This window comes from Opisthorchis viverrini (assembly GCF_000715545.1).
Source record: "Opisthorchis viverrini unplaced genomic scaffold opera_v5_123, whole genome shotgun sequence".
Classification (NCBI taxonomy): Eukaryota; Metazoa; Platyhelminthes; class Trematoda; order Opisthorchiida; family Opisthorchiidae; genus Opisthorchis; species Opisthorchis viverrini.
Genome location: NW_008751777.1, coordinates 18,619 through 40,897, shown reverse-complemented (window position 1 = coordinate 40,897; position 22,279 = coordinate 18,619). Strand labels below are relative to the sequence as shown.

The 22,279-nt window shown below is 45.9% G+C and overlaps 1 protein-coding gene across 1 annotated transcript; it reads right to left on the bottom strand.

Annotated features, from left to right (window-relative positions):
* Positions 1-1,875: 1,875 nt before the first annotated feature.
* On the bottom strand, positions 1,876-21,638 carry T265_06032 (hypothetical protein; the record flags this gene model as incomplete). Its single annotated transcript, XM_009171202.1, has 4 exons — positions 1,876-2,091; positions 5,199-5,379; positions 11,636-11,932; positions 20,506-21,638. 4 exons carry the CDS (start codon positions 20,692-20,694, stop codon positions 1,943-1,945), a joined length of 816 nt encoding a protein of 271 aa, XP_009169466.1.
* Between the last annotated feature and the right edge of the window lie 641 nt (positions 21,639-22,279).

Genomic DNA, 22,279 nt, shown 5'->3' with positions numbered 1-22,279 from the left:
CTGAAGTCAAAAGACTGGGCATCAGTTCAGCTACCTATTGGCAAAGAGCACATATTTGTATATGAGCTCCTGATGTGGAGTTGCTGATGTACCCATCTGCTGCCTCCGAATCAGATATCCCCCAGACAAAAAACTTATTTCCGCGCCAAACTCAGGGTTCCGGTCACGCTCGATGCTGCCAAACATTAGTTGATGGTAAATCTTCATACCGTGCAGCTTTATTCCACCGATCATCCTAAACTGATTTTTCATCCAACTCTGAACGCTTTTAAATTATCTGCAAACTGTTTGGTGTATTCAAATTCCTAACTCTGGAGATTCAGTGCAAATCAAAACAAAAAGCGAGTGGTCGATTCCTTCTTATTCATTCAGCGAGAAAGTCCAGTGGACTGTGCACCGGCAAGGCGAGACTAGAGCTTCGACAAACACGTTCATTTGCATAATAGTCTAGTTCTGACGGGAGGCTCCAGCACCGCTTAACTTAGGCCAGACACTAAACAGTTGCTGTACCACGCACCACAACTCACGATAACAGACACCTGACGCAAGCTTTTCTTTGCCGTCGGTGACCAGATCCTATAATCCCAGTGTCAAAAAAGAAGCCTAAACGGTAGGCAATTGCTTTCAAAATACAGGTGGGTTGGTTAAGGCCTTCATGTCGTTCAGACCTGATAAATTGTCTCTCTCAGACCGGACGGGGAGACACGGTGAACAATAAGTATCCCAATATGCAGAGTGTTAGATTTCAGATGGGAAATATTTCTTAGTCACAAACGAAGACACTACCAAAATCGATATATTTGCGCAGGTTTAGGTAAGTTAGACATGTTTGCAATCACTTGCGGTAATACCCGGCCGGTCGACAAGGGACTTAACATCCGAACGTAAGGAGCCGGTGGAAACGTCAATGCCTGGACTTTCACAACGATAGTAAAATTGTCTCGCATGAACTATAGTAACCCCAACCTGGTTAGGGGTAGCAGCAGCACGGCCGCTTCTGAATATAATAAACCCGTCAAACCGGACCACATCACTAACAACATACCGTTGAAGCCTAGTTTCTTGAAACATACGCACTCCGTGCGTCCCCGTATTCGTTACGATCGAACGAACACCGAGCCCTCCAACCACTGAGCGAACATAGCAAGACAACATCGGAGTCGATATATGATCGATATTAAGCAGTCTTGATAACGCGCTAGCTCGTTTTCTGGCCTTGACATTCGGTCCCTTGAGCATATTTTACGTTTCGCGTGGTAACATGTGAAGATTATGAGAAACTGCAGTCGATACGACACCTGACTTGAAATGTAATCGCTTACTTAAAAATATATATACGCGGGGTGCGGAAAGTGCTGAAACAGCTAAAACTACGTACCTCAAATGTACGAGCAAAGCCTCGTATGAAGGCTCTGGGCAGAGTGACGAACCAAGGCTTATAACCAGGAAAAAGATTCTAGACAGTTACCATGTGGTCATAGACAACTTACTGTTCCGCTGATCGAAAGAGGGCGGAAGACGGAGAGTGACTTGAGTAGGCCAAGCAAGTTTGGATTCGGAACCTTTGGCGCCACAATACTCTGTCCGAGATAGAACTGATGGAGTCGGACAGCGACGACCAGCTGAAATACCCCGAGATGGAGTCAAAACAGAGGTTCGAGAACAGCACCCAATAAAAAAAGGATCATGAACTACGACTCCGAGGTTATGCTACTTGATTCGATCGGTTACTGATGGGTGACCATCAGCTCAGTTTACCCTAGCAACTTGTTCCGCCGGTCCTAACGTCCTGGGCTATACGCTGATCATACAGGACCGGAAAAGCTTTCTCTTGAAGCGTACGTACAGAAGACTGATTGAAATGTATTGTTTAGTAAAAATACATAGGGAAATCAATTCAGGTTGCTGTAAAGCCATCTGGAGGAATAAAGGTTTTCCAGCTTTATTCGGGACACGCAGAAGCCAGGGTGGGACAATGCCGGAACAGTTCTTGGAGTATCTTCATGGTGTCCTCAGTAGTGTGAGATTTGAGGTCAAAACGGTCAGCCGAATCACAAAGTGCTGTAAGTGCCGAATCAAGGGGTAATCGACCTGCATGGAGGGGAAGAAACGGGAGACAGCTGGGGTAGTTTTTTTGCTAGCCGAAACCAATATACGATTTTTTTTAGTAGAATACCGTTTGATTAGGCCATGCCAGCCTACGCTGAGAAACCTAGAAGTAGTGCATAGACGCTCTGTTACTGGTGAACACGAGCAATGCACAGCTAGAAATACCTTCAGAGTAACCTAACCAGTAAGTTTGAGCGGCCGCGACTTCCATAGTTCCAAATTGTACAATAGGCACCCGTCTGACATTGTCGTCTTAAGAATGACAAAAATAAGTGAGAAAATGGTTTATGAAATGCCGTCAGATTATCCATTACTGCCTTGATAGCGCTCCAACGGGCGGTCCCGGAGAGCATCCGTAGGTTGCTACATTGGTAAGATTTAGCACTGCACTGAAATTAAATAAGTGGACGGATGATTGGTAGGTAGGAAAATGATACCGGTACTGGCTGTTACGCCGTTATTTTTAGACCGACCAATGACTTGTAACAGGCCCCTGGAAACCCTTGATTTGATCCTCTCGAGTCCATATGGTTGCCAACGACATGCACGCAGCAAGTCAGCTCCGCGAAAACCGTCTGCGTTTCCCCAACTATGCACAGGTGTCCACAAGTTCGGTCAACAAATCTAATAGGATACCATCCATATATATAATTAGTAGTGATATATAATGCACATAATATACACACATATAAACATGCACCGCTCAAAAACGGACATTCATCCCTCGACAGATATTCCAATCTGCACACGAATTCGCCATTGACAACTCAACTGAATCCAGCTGAATCTCTCGCTTATGATGACCCACTTCACCTGAATGGGCTAAACTAGGCCACCTCATGTTTCAGCTTGTACGATATTCGAGATATCGCAATACCCTAAAGATTGCTAAGAACTCCTCAACAATCCATTTTTGCCCATTTTAGGGCTCATCAGGCAGGCGCAATCTCCGAATTTCCGTCAACCTTATGTTCTACTTGCATAAAACTCGATATTTTTCAATTAGAACACAAGATGGACTTGTGCAGTGCGCCTACCCGATGAGCCCTGAAAAGGGCGACACCGGTCGTGGGCCACCGAAGAGTTTTCAGAAACCTTATGAGTGATGTGTTACGTTCGGAGTTTCATGCTGTTAAGGAGGCTTGAATTCTCCATGAGCAGGAAATAAGTGGAGTAAAAATATAAGCCATCACTGATTCCTTAAAACCAGCGAGGCCGTCGACGTCACTCTACCCTTCATTGAACAAATCAAACTGAAAATCGACCTATTATTCACTAAATATATGCAGAATTGCGCATTCACAAACTAATCATTCGTCCACGCCGCTTGGCGATTGCAAACTACAGTATACTGATTGTACATACAATCCTGACTAAATAGAGATATATCAAAAACTGCTGAATGGTTGTTGGGCAATTGATTCGTTCCTACTATTCGAGTCCACCGAGTTGACCTCAGTATGGCTGGGAACGGGTGATACAGGTCGATGAGACTATACCTGATATTTGTAAACTCATTAAAGTACGTATTGTTGTCCCAAATAAGGCACAGAACTAGTGTGCTCATTCCTGGTTTATCTGCAAAGATCTGGTCCGCTGTATACGGACTGGGTCGTATCGCGGCGTGGCGGTTTGTATAACTCTGTGACCCACTTTGACACTCACAGTTTCTCGTGCCAGCTTGGTCAGTAGATAGGTCTATCGAACACAGTCTTCTGATTCTCAAGGTTGGGACAGGCCCGCCGATTTTTTCTTGAAAATATATCACTGTGGTAGCACCTACCAGCCTGGTCAGTGGATAGGACTATCGAACGCAGTCTCCTGGTTCTCAAGGTTGGGACAGGTCCGCCGATTTGTTTCTTGAAAATATATCACTGTGGTAGCACACCGGCACACACCCGCTGCTTTGAGGTAGAACCATTGAGCCAAAAGCTTTGGTTGAGGACCTTAATTTCCTGCTACCTAGGTGCGAGTGCCCTGACAGCCAGCGCACAACTAGAAACAATTATCATGCCACATAGGCCGTCGCGTGATATCACCAGCCTGGCCGCTTTAATTACTGCATACAGCAGGACAGGTCAGCGAAAACATGCTAGTGTTGAGGCCTCTCTTCTAAGACTTCCGGGTATTTTCTTTTCTACCCTACCCCACGCCAATGTCAGTACTCTCTACAGGACTAGGACTGATCGGTTTGTTCGCCACACATTATGCTCAGCTGGAGCTTCTGCGCGTCCGCCTTCATTAGTAATACTAACCACTCCGAAGTCTGTTTTCAAACACAAATCTTGTAATGTGGAGGCCGCTCTGGCTGGATAAGCGGGGGTGGGTACGGTGTTGAGGGAGCAAGCAGAGGCATCTCTACTTCATTGGATACCAGTCGACAGTCGCCTCTGCACGGCTTGTTTGACAGTCTAAAAAACAGTAGAAAGTGAGGTCCAACACACCCTGTTTATTGCGTCCGTTTACGCCCCGACGGAGTGTAGCTCTGAATCTGGTGGATGGTTTATATGACGCTCTAAGTTCTATTTTACATCGGACTAAAAGCCCGGAATACGATGTGGATGTTCGTGACATGAATATTCAAGTGAGTAAGCTTAGCACTGCTGAGGCCCGATTAGATGGTCGTCTTGGATTGGACACGAGACGCGCAGATACCAGACAGCGCCCACTTCAGGTGTGTAGATAACAAACTGTTCCTTTGCAGTACCAATTTCCCGAACAGCGGAAATCTGTTAACAACGTGGTGCCAAAAAAGGAACCGGCCTCAAGTTCAATTAGGCCAGATTACCATCAGAGACTGCGAATCCTTTTGGAAAACCTGTGTGGACGGCAGTGAAGCATCAGTGTCAACATTTGATGACGGTCGATCTCGTCACCCCTCAAGGAAAAATTCAAACTGATTGGGTGGTCGTTTAAATGCATTAAGCTTAAGTGACACGTACAAAGCAGCAATCAGATGACGGGGTGATTGTAAATTGTGTGACGCAGCTGCGGTACCAAATATTACCGGGAATTGCTTGGAGAAGCAATAGTTGAAACATTCAAGCTGGTTGTAATCTTACGGGTGACTATAGAAAAACGCCACTAACCTAGAAAAGGGAGTTGCTTTTCTTTGGCCAGAAACTCAGCGCCACCTGAGGAAAACAAATTACAGCAGTGCGAGCAGTTTGAACATCGGTAACCGCTCATGTTCTCCACAAGGCCGAGAATCTTCAAACCAGTCTTGGAACAAAATCCGATCTCGCGCCGTACATCGCAAAGGGAAACTCGCTGGAAGACGTGTCAGGAAAATGAATAATTCAGTAATTCGATAGTTACTTGAAGAAATGGGTTGACGATGGAAAAAATGCAACTACAAAGAAGAACAAATATTCGTATCGTTCAGACGTAACACCCTTCCGGTGCCTAGCTGCCATGCTACCCGAAGGAAGCAAGAGGGCTGGGATACTACCAGGTTGCCCAAGCCTAGATAGGGGAAGTCGAGAGTCAGAGGTCGGGTTCGAAACACGGACCTTCCGATCAGTAAATTTGCACTCTAACCGCTTGAGCCACCTCGCCCCTAAAATGTTCCCAAAGGAAACTACTCATAAGTTTGCTGAAAACTTTTCGATATCCAACGATTGGTTTCGCCCTTCTTGGGGCTTAATAGGTAGGCATAGTCCCCAAGTTTCCGTTAACCTTATGTATTACTTGAACCCAAACTGGATTAATTTCGATAAATACACCCAATTACATATTTAGCTTGCACAGTTCTTTCAAGAATATAACAAGCAAGAGATTTATTTGAGCCTCCGGTGAGAAGCAAATCGGTATGTAAGTGAGTGTATTTATCGAACAGCGAATTTTATCACTGATCATGTGAAAGACGTTGCCAGAGACCACATTTACACAAGCAATAATAACTCTGAAGCACTGAAACAAAGAATAACAGTTGGAAAATATATCTTGATAAGATGTTTACGCCCAACACTAATGACCTTGAAAACCGGCCACTTCAATCACCCAACGATTGGCCGTGACCGCCGGCGAATTCCCTAATACAGTCGAAATAAAACCGAAACTTACCAGAAGCCCGGTGCAAACGCATCTAGTGTGTAGCAACATTAACAGTCAGTCACTTAAGCTCTGCTGCACCCTCAGACTCATCCAGTCTCCTGTAGTAGATTGGATCAGACCATTGAGTCACTTGTTAGGGCAAGTATCTCCCAAGCAAATCCCACTAAATGTTGCCACGCGGGCCGGACTTTTGAGCCAAAGGCTCAAAGCGGATTACCTCAGAAGAGTCCCGTCCTTCGGCCTTGGCAGCAAGGAGATACCACTCGCCCTTGCGGTTGTTCGCTCACCGACGCCATTCCACATCCCCTTCAACTAGAGCTCTCCGATTCATTTAGCTGTCACCCATTTACTGCTGCCCCTCTCTAAACATCCACCAAATGAAGAACATCCTTGATAAATTAGGAAGAATTCATCCTCGTTGCGGCTGTCAACGTTCGCGCCAACTTGATCGACAGGTTTCTTTTGCTCAAGCTTTGTGATCGTTTTCAAATCTATGTAGGTTTTGATTCTGGAGCGTGTAAAAAACACCAGCTTGGCCATACGCTGCAGACCGTTTAATACAAACCGAGATTGCTTGGAATTCACTATTCGGATCTTAGGTGGTTCTGACGTACCGGTTTGTGATATCTGCGGAGTAGAGGTCTCGTGACTGAATGTCAGATTGTCCAGCTTTAATACCCTTTCGATGCCTAGCTGTCACATCACAAGAAGAAAGCACGAGAGCTGAGATAGTGCCAGATTTTCCACGCCTAAATAGAAGCATTCGAGATGCCGGTGCTGCGTTCGAACCAAGGAACTTCGCAACTTAACCACTGAGCTACTTCGAGCCCTACGGTTAAGTGACTAAACGGTTGAATGCACTTCACTGGACTAGATTTCAGTAAACGGTTGCCCGTTCGCCATTTGGTAAATTGGCATAATTAAGAGAAACGCATCTCAACGCAAAAAACAATGTTTATTTGTTGCAGCAGCGTACGCTGAAAGACATCAGCCGTGAAACTGAGAGATGATTCCTACCGAGATTTATCATAGCCACTACCGTCAAAAAGAACATATTGTGGTTCTAGTAGGTGATAGGAATGCCCGGTTCGGTAGACCAAGTCGGGGAGAACCACAAATGGGAAGTCGATTCGGTGTTGATTCCCACTGCGCAGATAATGAAGAGTGGCTTATTCGGTCATACGGTAAACATCATTTGTTACCAACCAGCGTGAACCTTCGTCGCTTGTTTCGTGGACGCCATCAACTGCGAATCGGCCATAGGCTCAAACGAACCAAGTGGCAATCAGCTACTGGTGGAGTTTCAATTCAAGATGTCCGACCCTCTCGAGGTAGACAACTTGACTCTAACCGAGTAGGCTCACCTCAAAATCATATATGTGTCTCAACTATTTCAAGTCTTAGAAAAAGACTGACAAGGTGATAGTAATGGGGATTTGGAGAAAGCTAAACAGAACGTTGGACATTGCCACAACCGGCGGCAGTAAACGATTATGGTGACGCACGGACCCCTCAAACAATGCATAGTGAAGAACACACGGATTGACAGAGGGCGCTGGTGAACAGTGAAAGCCCGGGAGGTGGAGAAAGCTTTCGCAACGAGAACTGGCCCAACCCTTTTCCGAATAATCCGAGTGCTAACGGAACGACTATCAAAAAGAATGGAACCCGTGTTCATTCGCGTGACTCGAACTATGGGCTGTACGGTTTAAGAGACAGTCCAGCAGCCTTGAAAGAAACACATCGTCTTGAATGGAACATTAACACCAATCATTCATCGATAACAAAACTCCAGTGCGAGATTTCACAGCTTTAGTGAAACAAAACAACTGGTTCACGTGATTGGCACTCCCGAAATCTTCAACTCTGGTGAATCCCTCGAAGCTAACCTGACAACTGTACTCAAAAATTACTGGAATGGAGATGCAACATCGATGGAGATTCCAACATTTAGAATAGGTACAAGAACACCAGGACACGGCTGTAGTAACCGTAACTTCCAAAATGCTCGCTTGTATCATCGAATCGAATTCGCAAAAACCTAAGCTTCACTCTGACTTCACAACAAGCGCTTGTGTCATGCCATTTGTCGATACCACAAACACTGATCGTTTTCTTCGAACTAAGAGCTATTTTCGATTCCACTGATCGTCGAAAACTACAGAAGCGTCCGACAATGAAAGGTGCCTTCCGAAATTCTTGTCTTTTGTAAATGCACGCAATTCATCCTCCGGCGGATGCGTGTAGGGCTACGAGGCACTCTCGAGTGAGCTCAGCACACGCAGTGGTGCCAAGCAAGACTGTCCCCTCTCCAAACGTGCTGTTTGGATCTTCCCTATATGCCATTAACATCTCGGCGATTGAAATGGCTCCACTTTATTCACCCACATACGAAAAACATCAGTCTTTTTGAATCAAATAAATCAAATAACAAATCAAATAAATACACTGTTAGTACTAGTTTTACGACGATTTTGAGCGGAGCCATACCAGTCTTTATACACCAAGCGGTTCAAGTCGACGTTCATCAGATCGCACAGAATAGCTGCCCTTAGATTTGGAGCTCAATGGATTTCCGCGACAGCACTTGGGTTGACTAGTTGACTGAATAAACGATTGGATTAAATGAATGATACAGAAATTCAGGACGGGGTCTATCCAGAACACAAGAACAAAACAGCTCTGTACGATAATTCAGCCTTAGTATGTCTCCTCGGGTAGGTAAAGTAAACCACTTAAGGTCACAGACGCCATAGTGCGTGCTTTCGCGTCCGCCCTTTGTCCGATACATCACGGAAAAATGAAAACTTGCTTCCCTACGACTTATAATACCGACTTAAACTCTGGACAGACCGTTGTCAGTTCCACACTTCTTGAGGCTATCCAGTAACCTCATTTCCTAATTGAAGTCTGCTTCTGTTCCCACGGATCTGGTCTGTCTGGTACTTGAAGAGCTGGCCAGTGTTAAATGCTGTCATCCGATCAGTACAATAATCATTGGGTAGACAACTGACGGGGCCGGCAGATTACGAAGATACTCCTGTTTGATATCAAAGATGATGGCGTACCCACTGGGTCCAGCTGACCAGGCTAGTTCGTCTGTTTTGTTGCAATTATCAATCCGCTCTATCTGTGTAGATGGTTGAGTACCTACACACGAAACAATGAAGATGGCTGTAAGAGACGATGGACTAGTGATAACGGATGATTTGGCTGCGTGGAAGCTTCTATGCACCGGAGTGATTGCGCGAAAATGTCACAGATCTTCTCACAGCAGGTGGTGACGGTGCGTGATCCATTAGGTTGAAGCTCCGCTGGTTGTGTTACTTATTGTTTGCTCAGTAGTGCAAACGTTTTCGTTTTCACAGTGCTGTTTCCCCCTGTTTTTCCACTACTTTGACATAAGATAGTGGGATGCAAACGTTGGCCTAATTAGATGTATTTGAATGCAGAATATGCAGGTGTCACGAATGATAGACACATTCGATACCTGACTCTGAAAAGCCACTACACCTGCATGAGTTTGCATGGAATGCAAAATAATGGGAGACTAGCAAGGGAATTAATAAGAGGAAACATTGCATTATTATGGGAACAGAAAAGGACTTTCGCTGCCGATAATCTAACAGCACCTCCTTCACACTTCGTTACTTTGCCATCCGCCTCTAACCAATTGGATACCGTCAAAGAAAACAAAGTGCAACTGGAAAGTCCGTAAACTTGAGACTGTAGTACGTTTGAAAGCCAATGGAGTTGGTGTTTGGCGACTAGCTCTACCAAGCCTACCCTATTACCGCGAAAAATGCGTGCCCATCCTCATCAACGACGAGAGATACCCAAGATCAGCGACCGTTATCAAATGCCACCTATCCGAAGAGATCAACTTTTATATCTGTGAGACAACAGAAATCTGAATGATGTGTTGTGCAACCGTCGTAAAATTTTAAAAAATCGTTCAGCTGTAGCACCGTTTTGGTGGCTAACTACAATGCCACCAGGAAGAAGCGCGAGGGCTCGGATACTGCAAAGTTGCCCAAGCCTAGATAAAGAAAGTTGAGATGCAGAAGTCGGGCTCACACCACGATCAGTAAATACGCGCTCTAACGACTGAGTCATCTCAAAACCGTCCAAATGATATAAAACTGACGTCAGGTCTACTCTACGAGTGTCCCACACCGACAAACGCTGTTCTGGCTTCTGCTACTCGAGGTAGCATTCCAGAAGTACTAAACGAAAGTCTATGATTCCGAAAGAACGTCCAGGTTCAAAAAGCCTGGCGACTCGTCAACAAATACATCTGGTAGACAGTTTCCTAAGTAATGTGGTTAATAACTGTTCAAAGCTAGAGGGTAGCTAACTGATCCATCCAACTTTCATAAACACAACCTCTACATTGGATCAATCGACCGAAACATAAATCAGCAGAAATCCACTTGGTAAAAGGTTAGTGGGGTCGTGGAAAGCCGTTCACCGGTACGACTAAAGGGTAGGGGTGTGGCTAACTAGATGTGCGGTGACTTCGTCGCCGTTTGTACATAATCTCAACCCTACCAGCCCCAGATACCGCGCACTAAACCACTCATACGATCCGCATGATACGCTTGAAACGAAGGCTTGTGTTCACACAAGCTGTTTAGGTATCACTAACCAGTGTCTATATAGTAGTCATTTCCTATTGATGACATTCGTGTCTGTGAACAATTACGGTGCGACAAGATAACCCACTGAAGAACTTATTCGTTGGGATGAGTCGAACTCAGCCTGGAAATGATAGCGAATTTCGTCCGACTTATCAACCGAGGATTTCATTGTTACAAATTTTTGGAGAACGGTTTTGATCTGATATTTTTCTCTGAACAGATTTCCACGATGGACCTCATGTGCAGCGCCTAAGACAATTACATTCATTATACACTGAGTACAAAGGAAAAACAGTAATGAGTTTAAAAGTGGGTTGTTTGGATTCTAAATGCACTGGAAGGTCACCACATTTTCCATACAGGCCAATGAATAACACATAATCTAATTGGTTGCAAGGGAATAAAAAGTGCCAACAGTGACAAGGTTGATACAGCAGCTGTCAATGTTGGGCTGCTTGTAATATTGACCAAATTTGATCACAAATTTAGTCATAACCAAAGGCGAATCAGCATACCAATGGAATTCATGCTAAACTGGACAGTACAGTTACAAACTAAATGTTTGGCTAGCGGATAAACCAACGACCAACTGCACAAATTGAGCTATCAATACTCTCTTCAATACCAAGCATGTTAAGGCACAGCGAATGCTGTCATTGTGTCACGAAAGCCACAGACCTAGAGCAGCTTTTGGGTACGCTGGGAAAGATCGGCCTAGTAAAGCGACTTCTGTACGAAAGTGAACCAGTCACCAGTATTTTGTGCAGATGTGTTGCAGCTGTGCCAAAAAGATACAACAGCCCAACGACAGCCTACAAAACAGAGCGTACCTGAGGTGTACTAACAATAACAGCACCGGCAACTTTATCCTCAGGAAGTTGTTGGATCTGGTTCAAAACGGTAAGGTGTTCATCAGATGTGCCAGGTGGGGTATCGATCACCAGACAGTCCAGCTGACCCCAACAAACTGAGTTAAGCATCGTTTCAATCATACTGGATTTGCGTGGTCCTCGCCAAACCACAGCGGTATCCGGTTGGTCCACCAGGAAGCCAATGGACATGACGCGTAAACGCTGCATAGGACCGTCCGCGTAAATTGGCATCCAGCCTTCGGGGCAGGCGTGAACCTTGTAAGAAACACGTCAAACACCAATGAAATCCAAGCAGTCAGAAAAAGTTTGGAGCCTATTGAGAATTTATCGCTTCAGAGGAGTCTGGTATACAATCGATGGGTTTAAGGCTGGGCAGCGTTTCGCTCAGTGAGGCCAATTAAGTGGGTTACTTGGTTGGCCGAGATTTAAGGCAGACGGAGAACCAACCAGCGAGACCTCTGTCGACCAACACACTAGAACAGCACTGAGTGTTGTTTAAAGCATAATGCGAGTTAATACGGGGGCCTAAGTAGTACGGTCAATTCATCTCACTTTAATCGGGGATTATATGGCATCCGTAACCACGCGCGTCGGCTCAACCACTATCCTCAGACCACTCTCTCTCCAATCATTTACTACTAAATTGTCTGGAGTAAAAGCTAATCAAAAATACCCCCAAAGACAAATGGATACGCAGGTTTCGGCAAATATCTTTAGCGAGGATTACAAACAGAAAGCTTGAGCCAGATACATGTACCCATCGAAAATACTTAAGCATCCTGCGAATGACGCTTTTGTCGTGACCAAACGAGATAATTTGCGAATTTTAATATTACCTTAATCAACTGGTTCGCCATACAAAACTTAGTAAGGAGATGAAATAAATCTCGCGCATACTACACTTCACAAATTGTATGACATGTAAGGTTAGCGGAAAGCTAAAAACTAAACATCCTGGAAAACAACTGATATCGGGGCGACATTAAACTAACAACCGGCCCATCGTAAGGCAGTACTTGCCAGTAGTACCTCGTCGGCCGAGTAAGTGCTATGTCCAGAAGCTGATCAGACAGCGGCCAAGAAGAACGGACTTCGAGATAGTGGATATCCAGCCAGTTTGACTGTCAGTGGAAAAGGATATTGATACATGCGCCGCAATCCAAATAAAAAATAAACAATCTTTCAGCCGTGGCACCCCTTTGGTGCCCGGCCGGCACGCTGCCCGAAGGAAGCACAAGGGCTTAGATATTTCCAGGTCGCCCAAGTTTGGGCAGGGGCAATCGAGATGCCGGGGTTTGTTTGAATCACGGAACTTCCGGTTAGCAGTTCCGAGCCTTAACCACCGACCTATCTCGAGCTCTGGCGAAGCCCAAAGGGGATGAAATGAGGCTGCTATCAACCATATGAACCAGGGGCACTCAAATTCATTTTAAACATAGTTAACATTGAACTAGCGTTGCTGAAGAGGAACACCGCGCTCTGCACTGGTGCAATTGAAGGACCGCTTCCCGGAAAACAGAGCCGGAGACTTTCAACCAATTGGAAAATGTTTGGGACCGATTGAGTAGAGGGGTTTAGTAAACAGTAGGTGGGTTTGTTGTTGGGTAACGTTTCGCTGTTGACACAAAAGTTTCGTCAAGCCAAGTGAGTAAGTAACCAGGTTGATCGGTTTTTGTGGCAGTCAGGGAACCAGTGCGTGAGAATTCTTGTGACTAGCCGACTTGATCAATACTGGGTGTCGGTCTGATGTTCCTCTTTGTTGGTTAGTGGAGATAACTAGCATTTAGGATAGATTGGTTAGAGAGGGGTTGTCTTCAAGTTGTAACCGAATTTTGTGGCCTTGCTTTGCCGGTCTATGAATATTCTTCCTAAGGATCGTTCGCAGATTTTGTTCGCCTGTGTGCATCGAGGGGTGCCAGGACAATTGTATTGGGGCTAAGGAGGATTACGTGGATCTTACTCTGCTTGGATTTTGTACTTTTAGCGCCAGACCATCTCGCTGATTATTGCACACCGCCTCGTGTCATATCGGCTGACCTTAAACCACGGTCCACACACAGCGTGAGTAGAATAGAGGGCGTGGGACTGGCAAGCGTGTTGGTTCCCTGACTGCCACAAAAACCTATCAGCCTGGTTGGCTTGACGAAGCTTTCGTGTCAAAAGCGAAACGTTGCCCAGCAATAAATCCACCGGCCCTTTACTGAACCTCTTTAAAACAATAACAGGTGTTTACAAAATCAAATGCAACGACCATACTAATGTTTATATAGGACAGATGGTTATAGAAATTCACACAAAATCAGTGAGCATAGAAGAAGAAACAGGCTACGAAGAAACGCAGATGATTACTGGACGCTGCTGAAAGACTCAGCAAAGGCGGGGCACAGGCTAGACACGGAGATTTTCAGTGTTGATTTGTGTAGTGTGAGAAGATAAGCCCATCACTTGCGCCCGAATGTAGCCACTGTGTACAAATCTTCCGAACAAACTCATCAAGTCTGAGTGCGGCCCATGCGTGAAAAACTTGGCAAGAAGGTTCCTTCGAGCGCCTTCGTCGCATCAAGTGAGACCAGGGTAGGCCAGGACGCGACACATGTGGACGTATTCTACGCGGGATGGTGTCTCAACGCTTATTGATGAAAATTCAAAAGGACATTGCCTTCAAGATCCCAGAGTTTCCGGTCAGGAGTGACTAAAGATCTCTTTTACAGAATGGGACGGACGGAAACGGGTCGGTGGCCTTTGGTGTCACAGTGAAAGCCACAAAGGCGGGAGAAGGTTACTTGTTATCAAATACGGATAAGCAAAACAGGTTTAAAATAATGCGGATTAGTCCAGAGGCTTAATTACGGAACAAATTAGGATGGGTATAACACGAGCCAACTGATTTGAAGACGAAGGACACTCCTCTGATAGTGTATGGTGAAAGTTGAGCAGACGGAACCGTGCAGGCTCGTGTGGAAGTAAAGAATTAGGTGCAAAAGTGCGCAAACTCTAAATTTACAAACCGAATGGTTCATCTTATAAATTTCTCATGTTGTTCCACAATTTATACCGTGAACTAACCAAAACCAGTTCAAAATTGCTTATCCTGTCCGTGTCTGTTGACATGTTCCCTTCTTCCGCCATCCTATTTCTAACAATGGTTTTTGCTCTGACTCTAATGCTTACCAACCCGCTTTCTTCCATCCAATCCTGTCAAAAAATCTTGAGCTACTTCTGACCAGACAACTCCGCGATATTGAAGAAAACGTTCTCTTGAGTGAGACAAACCGTCATCCTCATCACTATCATCAACAGCATGATATCAGCGTTCAACACTGGTGTTCCACTGCTGATTTACTTGAAAGCCTTGTTGTGAAGAAAAGGATAAAGGTGGACGGGGACTGTGTGTTAGCTTACTACAGTCACTCCGAGGTGCCTACATCTCCTAACACTCATTTAGGCAATCTGGATAGAGACTGACAACAAGAACGCCTCTGACATCGGTTGGCGGCCATATCTTACAGCGTTTCCAACAAGGTGCAGTGAGAATCACGCGGCCCCTATCCTGGAAGGCGAGTAGCACTGACAACACCCAAACATTTCGTGATTTCTTTCATAACCGTTTGCTTCCGCCACTCTGAATTGGACATGAAAACCGGTGCTCTCTGCGGCAAACGATGGTTCGGCATACGCAACACGTCCCAACCAAAGCAGGTTCTGGGGCTGGACACATTCTTCAATGAGGGTACCCGTTGCACAACCGGAAACTCGCTTCCTAATTTTCCCGTTACGGATACGCCGACACCAACCCGCACGAACTACGGTTCTCAGACAACAATTGTCGAACACCTGAAGCCGTCTCAGTTCCGTCGCTCGAATAGGCCAAGCCTCACAGCCATACAAGAAAATAGCCCGCACTGTAGTTCGATCCCTTGAGATGTAGGGATATGTCACATTGGCGACATAGAGAGAAAAACCGTTCCGCAGGTGGTGCTTCCGCACACGTACCACACGGTCTGAACAGATTTAATCTGGATTGAAATAACAAACACAGCCTTCCTGTCAAGCCTTTCATGTACGGGCTGAACCTAGGTTTGGTCAGTTGGGTTTTTCACAGTCGCCACATGCGAGCAAAAGTGGTCAGTATATATTCCAAGGCTAAGCAAATCAACGTTGGAGATCCCCAATGACTTATGCTTTTCTCTGCCCAATTACCCCTACAAGTAGACGATTTATTATTTACTCTGACATTTGTCTACGTGTTGGCAGGTGACGCCACATTGCACGACACCTAGGACAACCCTTCTTCAAGATCCACCCTGTTTGGATTGCGCGCAAATCGTGTATGTAGCATCATTGAACCTAGTACCGACCCTTTACCATCCATGATTGGGGTTTAATGAAAGCAACAAATTTTGTCCCCCGAAGTCTCCACACATGCCCACTTTCTCGACATTCCACTACCCAAGGGATACACAACCACTGCCCAGTTCTATCCATTCACTATAGTGAGTCTGACATTTTCCAACAAATCATTCGTCGTCACACATCACGTTCCTCCCAAATAAGAAGTCATGGTAGGCTTTTTGCTTCGGGCAAGCATTTCTCCCCATCGAATTTACTCTGCCACATCCTAAATTGTCACCATGTGCAGGTTAAGTCTCCTTACTCATGCCCATCCTTTGACAATTCAGCCCAATGTGCATGTGCACTCATCGACACCCTACCAATAACAATCAAACACTCGTTACCGAGGTATGGCTTCTTCTGTCTGGCTCATTTTTGTCTGGAACACTTGACCCTTTCCTGTTTTTCAGAGTCCACATAACCTTCAACTCTTCAAAAGCCGAGTTAAATCGCACTTCAGTCTAGCCTGAGGGTAGTATGTTCACGTTACTGTCCCGTTTTGTTTAGTTTTTCCTGATCACTCGTTCCCTCTTCCTCTCCCTTCCCTCACCGTCCTCCCTTCCAGGGCCTAATATGTTCGGTTTGTGATAGCGAAGTGTTTCTATCTCATTGGAATACTTGAAATCCCCAGTTTTCACAACGTAGGTGATACACGTGCTTATGACAATTATCGCGGCATATGTTAATTGAGTGCATCTTCCAAAATATTTGCCGTCCTTCCGACCGGTCACGAAAAACGCACTAAACTAAGCAAGACAGGAAGAGGTTGTGCTGCTTAGATCTTCGCTCTAAGCTGTGCTTTACAAAAACAACACATCAACATATCAACAGACACCTCCCTCATTCAAAAACACAACAGAACACGTTCAGCTGCCATGCTACCAGAAGCAAAACGGATACTGCCAGGTCGCCCGATCTTAGACAGGGGAAGTCAAGAGACAGAGGTCGAGTGCGAACCACGAACCTTCCGGTCAGTAAATTTGCGCTAACCACCGGCCCATCTCGCCCTGCTTCAATCACTTGCTGATGGTAATCGACTGTGCGGACCAATAAACACTGTGAAACACATCGGAATCAGATGGTATCCGTTTGATGTTACTCAGTCTTTTGATCTATTACTGCACAGCCTGAGAGCACATGTACGTGTGGCAGGTGACGCCACATTGCACGACACCTAGGACAACCCTTCTTCAAGATCCACCCTATTCGGATTGTGCGCAAATCGTGTATGTAGCATCATTGAACCTAGTACCGACCCTTTACCATCCATGATTGGGGTTTAATGAAAGCAACAAATTTTGTCCCCCGAAGTCTCCACACATGCCCACTTTCTCGACATTCCACTACCCAAGGGATACACAACCACTGCCCAGTTCTATCCATTCACTATAGTGAGTCTGACATTTTCCAACAAATCATTCGTCGTCACACATCACGTTCCTCCCAAATAAGAAGTCATGGTAGGCTTTTTGCTTCGGGCAAGCATTTCTCCCCATCGAATTTACTCTGCCACATCCTAAATTGTCACCATGTGCAGGTTAAGTCTCCTTACTCATGCCCATCCTTTGACAATTCAGCCCAATGTGCATGTGCACTCATCGACACCCTACCAATAACAATCAAACACTCGTTACCGAGGTATGGCTTCTTCTGTCTGGCTCATTTTTGTCTGGAACACTTGACCCTTTCCTGTTTTTCAGAGTCCACATAACCTTCAACTCTTCAAAAGCCGAGTTAAATCGCACTTCAGTCTAGCCTGAGGGTAGTATGTTCACGTTACTGTCCCGTTTTGTTTAGTTTTTCCTGATCACCCGTTCCCTCTTCCTCTCCCTTCCCTCACCGTCCTCCCTTCCAGGGCCTAATATGTTCGGTTTGTGATAGCGAAGTGTTTCTATCTCATTGGAATACTTGAAATCCCCAGTTTTCACAACGTAGGTGATACACGTGCTTATGACAATTATCGCGGCATATGTTAATTGAGTGCATCTTCCAAAATATTTGCCGTCCTTCCGACCGGTCACGAAAAACGCACTAAACTAAGCAAGACAGGAAGAGGTTGTGCTGCTTAGATCTTCGCTCTAAGCCGCGCTTTACAAAAACAACACACCAACATATCAACAGACACCTCCCTCATTCAAAAACACAACAGAACACGTTCAGCTGCCATGCTACCAGAAGCAAAACGGATACTGCCAGGTCGCCCAATCTTAGACAGACAAAGTCAAGAGACAGAGGTCGAGTGCGAACCACGAACCTTCCGGTCAGTAAATTTGCGCTAACCACCGGCCCATCTCGCCCTGCTTCAATCACTTGCTGATGGTAATCGACTGTGCGGACCAATAAACACTGTGAAACACATCGGAATCAGATGGTATCCGTTTGATGTTACTCAGTCTTTTGATCTATTACTGCACAGCCTGAGAGCACATGTACGTATGTATGGCGAATAATCGTCAACGTTCTGCTTCTCGACTGGGGCTTAACAAGTTTTCCTCCTTTTTGACTAGTTGTACAATACACCTAGCTATCAACGAGAACCATTTGATCGAGATTTGACATCTATCAAGGACGCAGCTGAACTCCCTGTACCCTACTGGTCTACAGCATGTCCTCAATAAAATGTGCCAGTGTGCTTCTACGCCTACAAAAAACAAGACATTAACTCCACTGGTACTCGAATATGGCGGACCAGTAAACGGATTGGTGGCGAGATGGCTCAAGTGGTTAGAGCACGAAGTTACTGACCACAAGGTCGGTGGTTCGGGTGGCATGGCAGCTAGACACCGGAAGGGTGTTACAGCTGAACGATTAATAAACTGATTGGCGCTGAATAATTTCTGTGGCACCTCGGTCCAACCATTCTCTCAAACCGCCAGGCTAATGATGAAGTCATGACCTGCTACCACCGACCCATCTCGCCCCTGCTTCAATCACTTGCTGATAGTAATCGACTGTTCGGACCAATAAACACTGTAAAACACATCGGAATCAGATGGTATCCGTTTGATGTTACTCAGTCTTTTGATCTATTACTGCACAGCCTGAGAGCACATGTACGTATGTATGGCGAATAATCGTCAACGTTCTGCTTCTCGACTGGGGCTTAACAAGTTTTCCTCCTTTTTGACTAGTTGTACAATACACCTAGCTATCAACGAGAACCATTTGATCGAGATTTGACATCTATCAAGGACGCAGCTGAACTCCCTGTACCCTACTGGTCTACAGCATGTCCTCAATAAAATGTGCCAGTGTGCTTCTACGCCTACAAAAAACAAGACATTAACTCCACTGGTACTCGAATATGGCGGACCAGTAAACGGATTGGTGGCGAGATGGCTCAAGTGGTTAGAGCACGAAGTTACTGACCACAAGGTCGGTGGTTCGGGTGGCATGGCAGCTAGACACCGGAAGGGTGTTACAGCTGAACGATTAATAAACTGATTGGCGCTGAATAATTTCTGTGGCACCTCGGTCCAACCATTCTCTCAAACCGCCAGGCTAATGATGAAGTCATGACCTGCTTGCACTAGGCAGGCACAGCTCTCCCCTAGATTAAACATGCTTTATGGCGTAGAAAATAAATCAGTTTGAAGACCAACGTTCGAGTGTGCCATCCGGTGTGTTTTGTTTCATGTTTATCAAACGTGGTCGACGTGTCTAGCAAGATGGACATTCAACCATTGGTTTTTGAGAAAAATCCTCAGAGTACTTCCCCAAGGTCGTATGTCCAGTCAAGAGACCCGATATCGACGCTGTGGCACCACTTTGGGCACGTTCTTCGCAGCTAAAACACAGTCTGGGGGGCAATGAAGGGTGAGCTGCAAAGGCAAATAATATTTGAGGGGTTCCCAGGCCTAATGGGGTTTGGTTGTGCTTCCTCACCTTGGGCCCCAAACTCAAGATTGGCCTACAAGGAAGCATGTAGGGACTTGTTAAGGTATCCCTCCCCTAGCTTCTGATTCAAGTCAGAGGTACCCTCCCTGATACTTCCTGAGCTAGACACGATTCGTTGGTCAAGACGAGACCGTCCACTCGGATCCGACCTCGGGATCTTGACTGTCTTTGTCTAAGATTGCGGGAACTGACGGTATCCCAGCCCTCGAGGGTCTTTCGGGCAGAGTGGCAGCTAGGCAAATAAATAATAAAAAAATAAATCGTTCAGCTGTAACACCCTTTCGGTGTCTAACTGCCATACCACCCGAAGGAATCACGAGGGCTGGGATACTGCCAGGTTGCCCAAGCCTAGAGAGGGGAAGTCGAGTGGCGGAAGTCGGGTTCGAACCACGGACCTTCCGGTCAGTAAATTCGCGCTCCAACCACTTGGGCAGCTAGACACCGAAAGGGTGTTGCAGCCAGACGATTTATTTTAAATAACTGGCTAAATGCATCGTTGAGATAGGTTTTCTAAACGAACGCGAATATATACCACTCACCTTGCGATCTTCTAGCCCCAAAATGCGAGGTATGGATGGCCCACAAAAGTCAGTATCCAATAGACCAACGGTCATCCCCTTGGACCACATCCCAAGAGCCAGCTGAGAGGCAACTGTTGACTTGCCGACACCACCTTTCCCAGAAATCACGACAACGACGACTGAAACACTCTGTGTGCCATTTTGCATTGCAAAAAAGTCAATCGCGGCTAAAAGGAGCCATAGCGTAACAATTAGAGGGCACTCAGAGTGACATCAGAAAGGTTGTGAGTAGAAAGAACAGGAAAAATTAGAAACATTTATTTACAGACTGGTAACAAAATCATCGATAGTAACTTTTCCCAGTGCTCCTTCCGCTATCACGGCAGTCAGAATACCCGGGATTGGGTACATAAAGCGAGATTTTACTGTTAGAATGCGGGTAACGAGACGACTCTAAAGGGCTTCGCTCGCGGCCAGAATGACTTCTCATAGAGCCGTAGTTTCCGTCACCGTGTCTTGAGATTGTTGGACGATGAAATGGCGATACATTATTAGTCCAACAGCTTGGGATAGTTGGACACTGGAGGGGTCCGGGGCTCCAAAATTGCGGAAGGACAGGAAACGACGCTGATGGATGCATCATACCCCCGGGAGATGGAAAACCGAAATCACCGAACCCGGTGGGATGTCTGCCTGTAGAAGCGATAGACAAATTCTGTGAACTGTGACTTTTACGATTGCTAGATCCAAAAGTTGGGTCCCACTGAGGAAGTGGAGCACATGGCCTGCCAGCGCCGTTGGTAAAAGGGGGAATGGGATGCAGACGCGTGTTGGCAAACTTAGACCCTGCTCTCGGTCGCACGACGATATTAGACCCACAGAGCTGCAAGCCTTCAAACAAGCAGCATGAATACGGAACACTTTCTTCGTCTTCAAAGGTCACGAATGCAATATTCCCTTTCACTGTCACACTTTCAACGGGTCCCGCCTGCAAAAACAATTCGTAGAGGATAGACTCAGTGATGTCCTCAGTAATGTTGCGCAAATAAACAGTGCGGTCTACTTCCATTAGTCTGTGTGTTAACCAAACGCCGACCACCAGATCCCATACACACGGGTCCAGAGGATAGGGTGCTACCAGACAAGCTCAGCAGTCGGTGCTTAGTTCAAAAGTACTTCAGCGAAACCAGCGCCGATCGGTAGTTGGAAACTACGGGGAGTTCCAGATTACCACTTCATATCCAAAATGCCCTCGTCTCATGCATTTTTCTGCGAATTCTAAAAAAAGTATATCATCCGCCATAGTGAAACCCAACTATCTGTCATTTACTCAGCGGAGATGACCTACGCTTTCGGCGGCAGATGTGCATCTTCTGAGTGGAAACTTCATATCCAAGATGCCCTCGTCTCATGCATTTTCCTGCGAATTTCCTGTTTGTTTGACCATTTAGGTGAGCGAATGTTCAAGGTCATCAATGGACGCTGAGTGGAAAAAAGTCACCTACTCATCGATTCACGGATTCGCGGATTGATACACAGAATCAACGCTTCGACCAAGTTTCTCGGGTCGGTTTTATTCCTGTTGTTCAATGGCTGCCGTTAACTTGAAAGAGATGAGCGAGAAAAATGGTATCATTGCTCTTTCATTTCTCAGCGGGGAGCTTACCAGCCACAGGACTCGCATTGAAAAGTGTTCAATAGTGCTTTGAACTGAGTTCTAGATGGAGCGTGGACAGCCATCAGAGGAGGGAAACCGGCAGGGGAAACAAAAATGACGTGGTATATGGTGAAT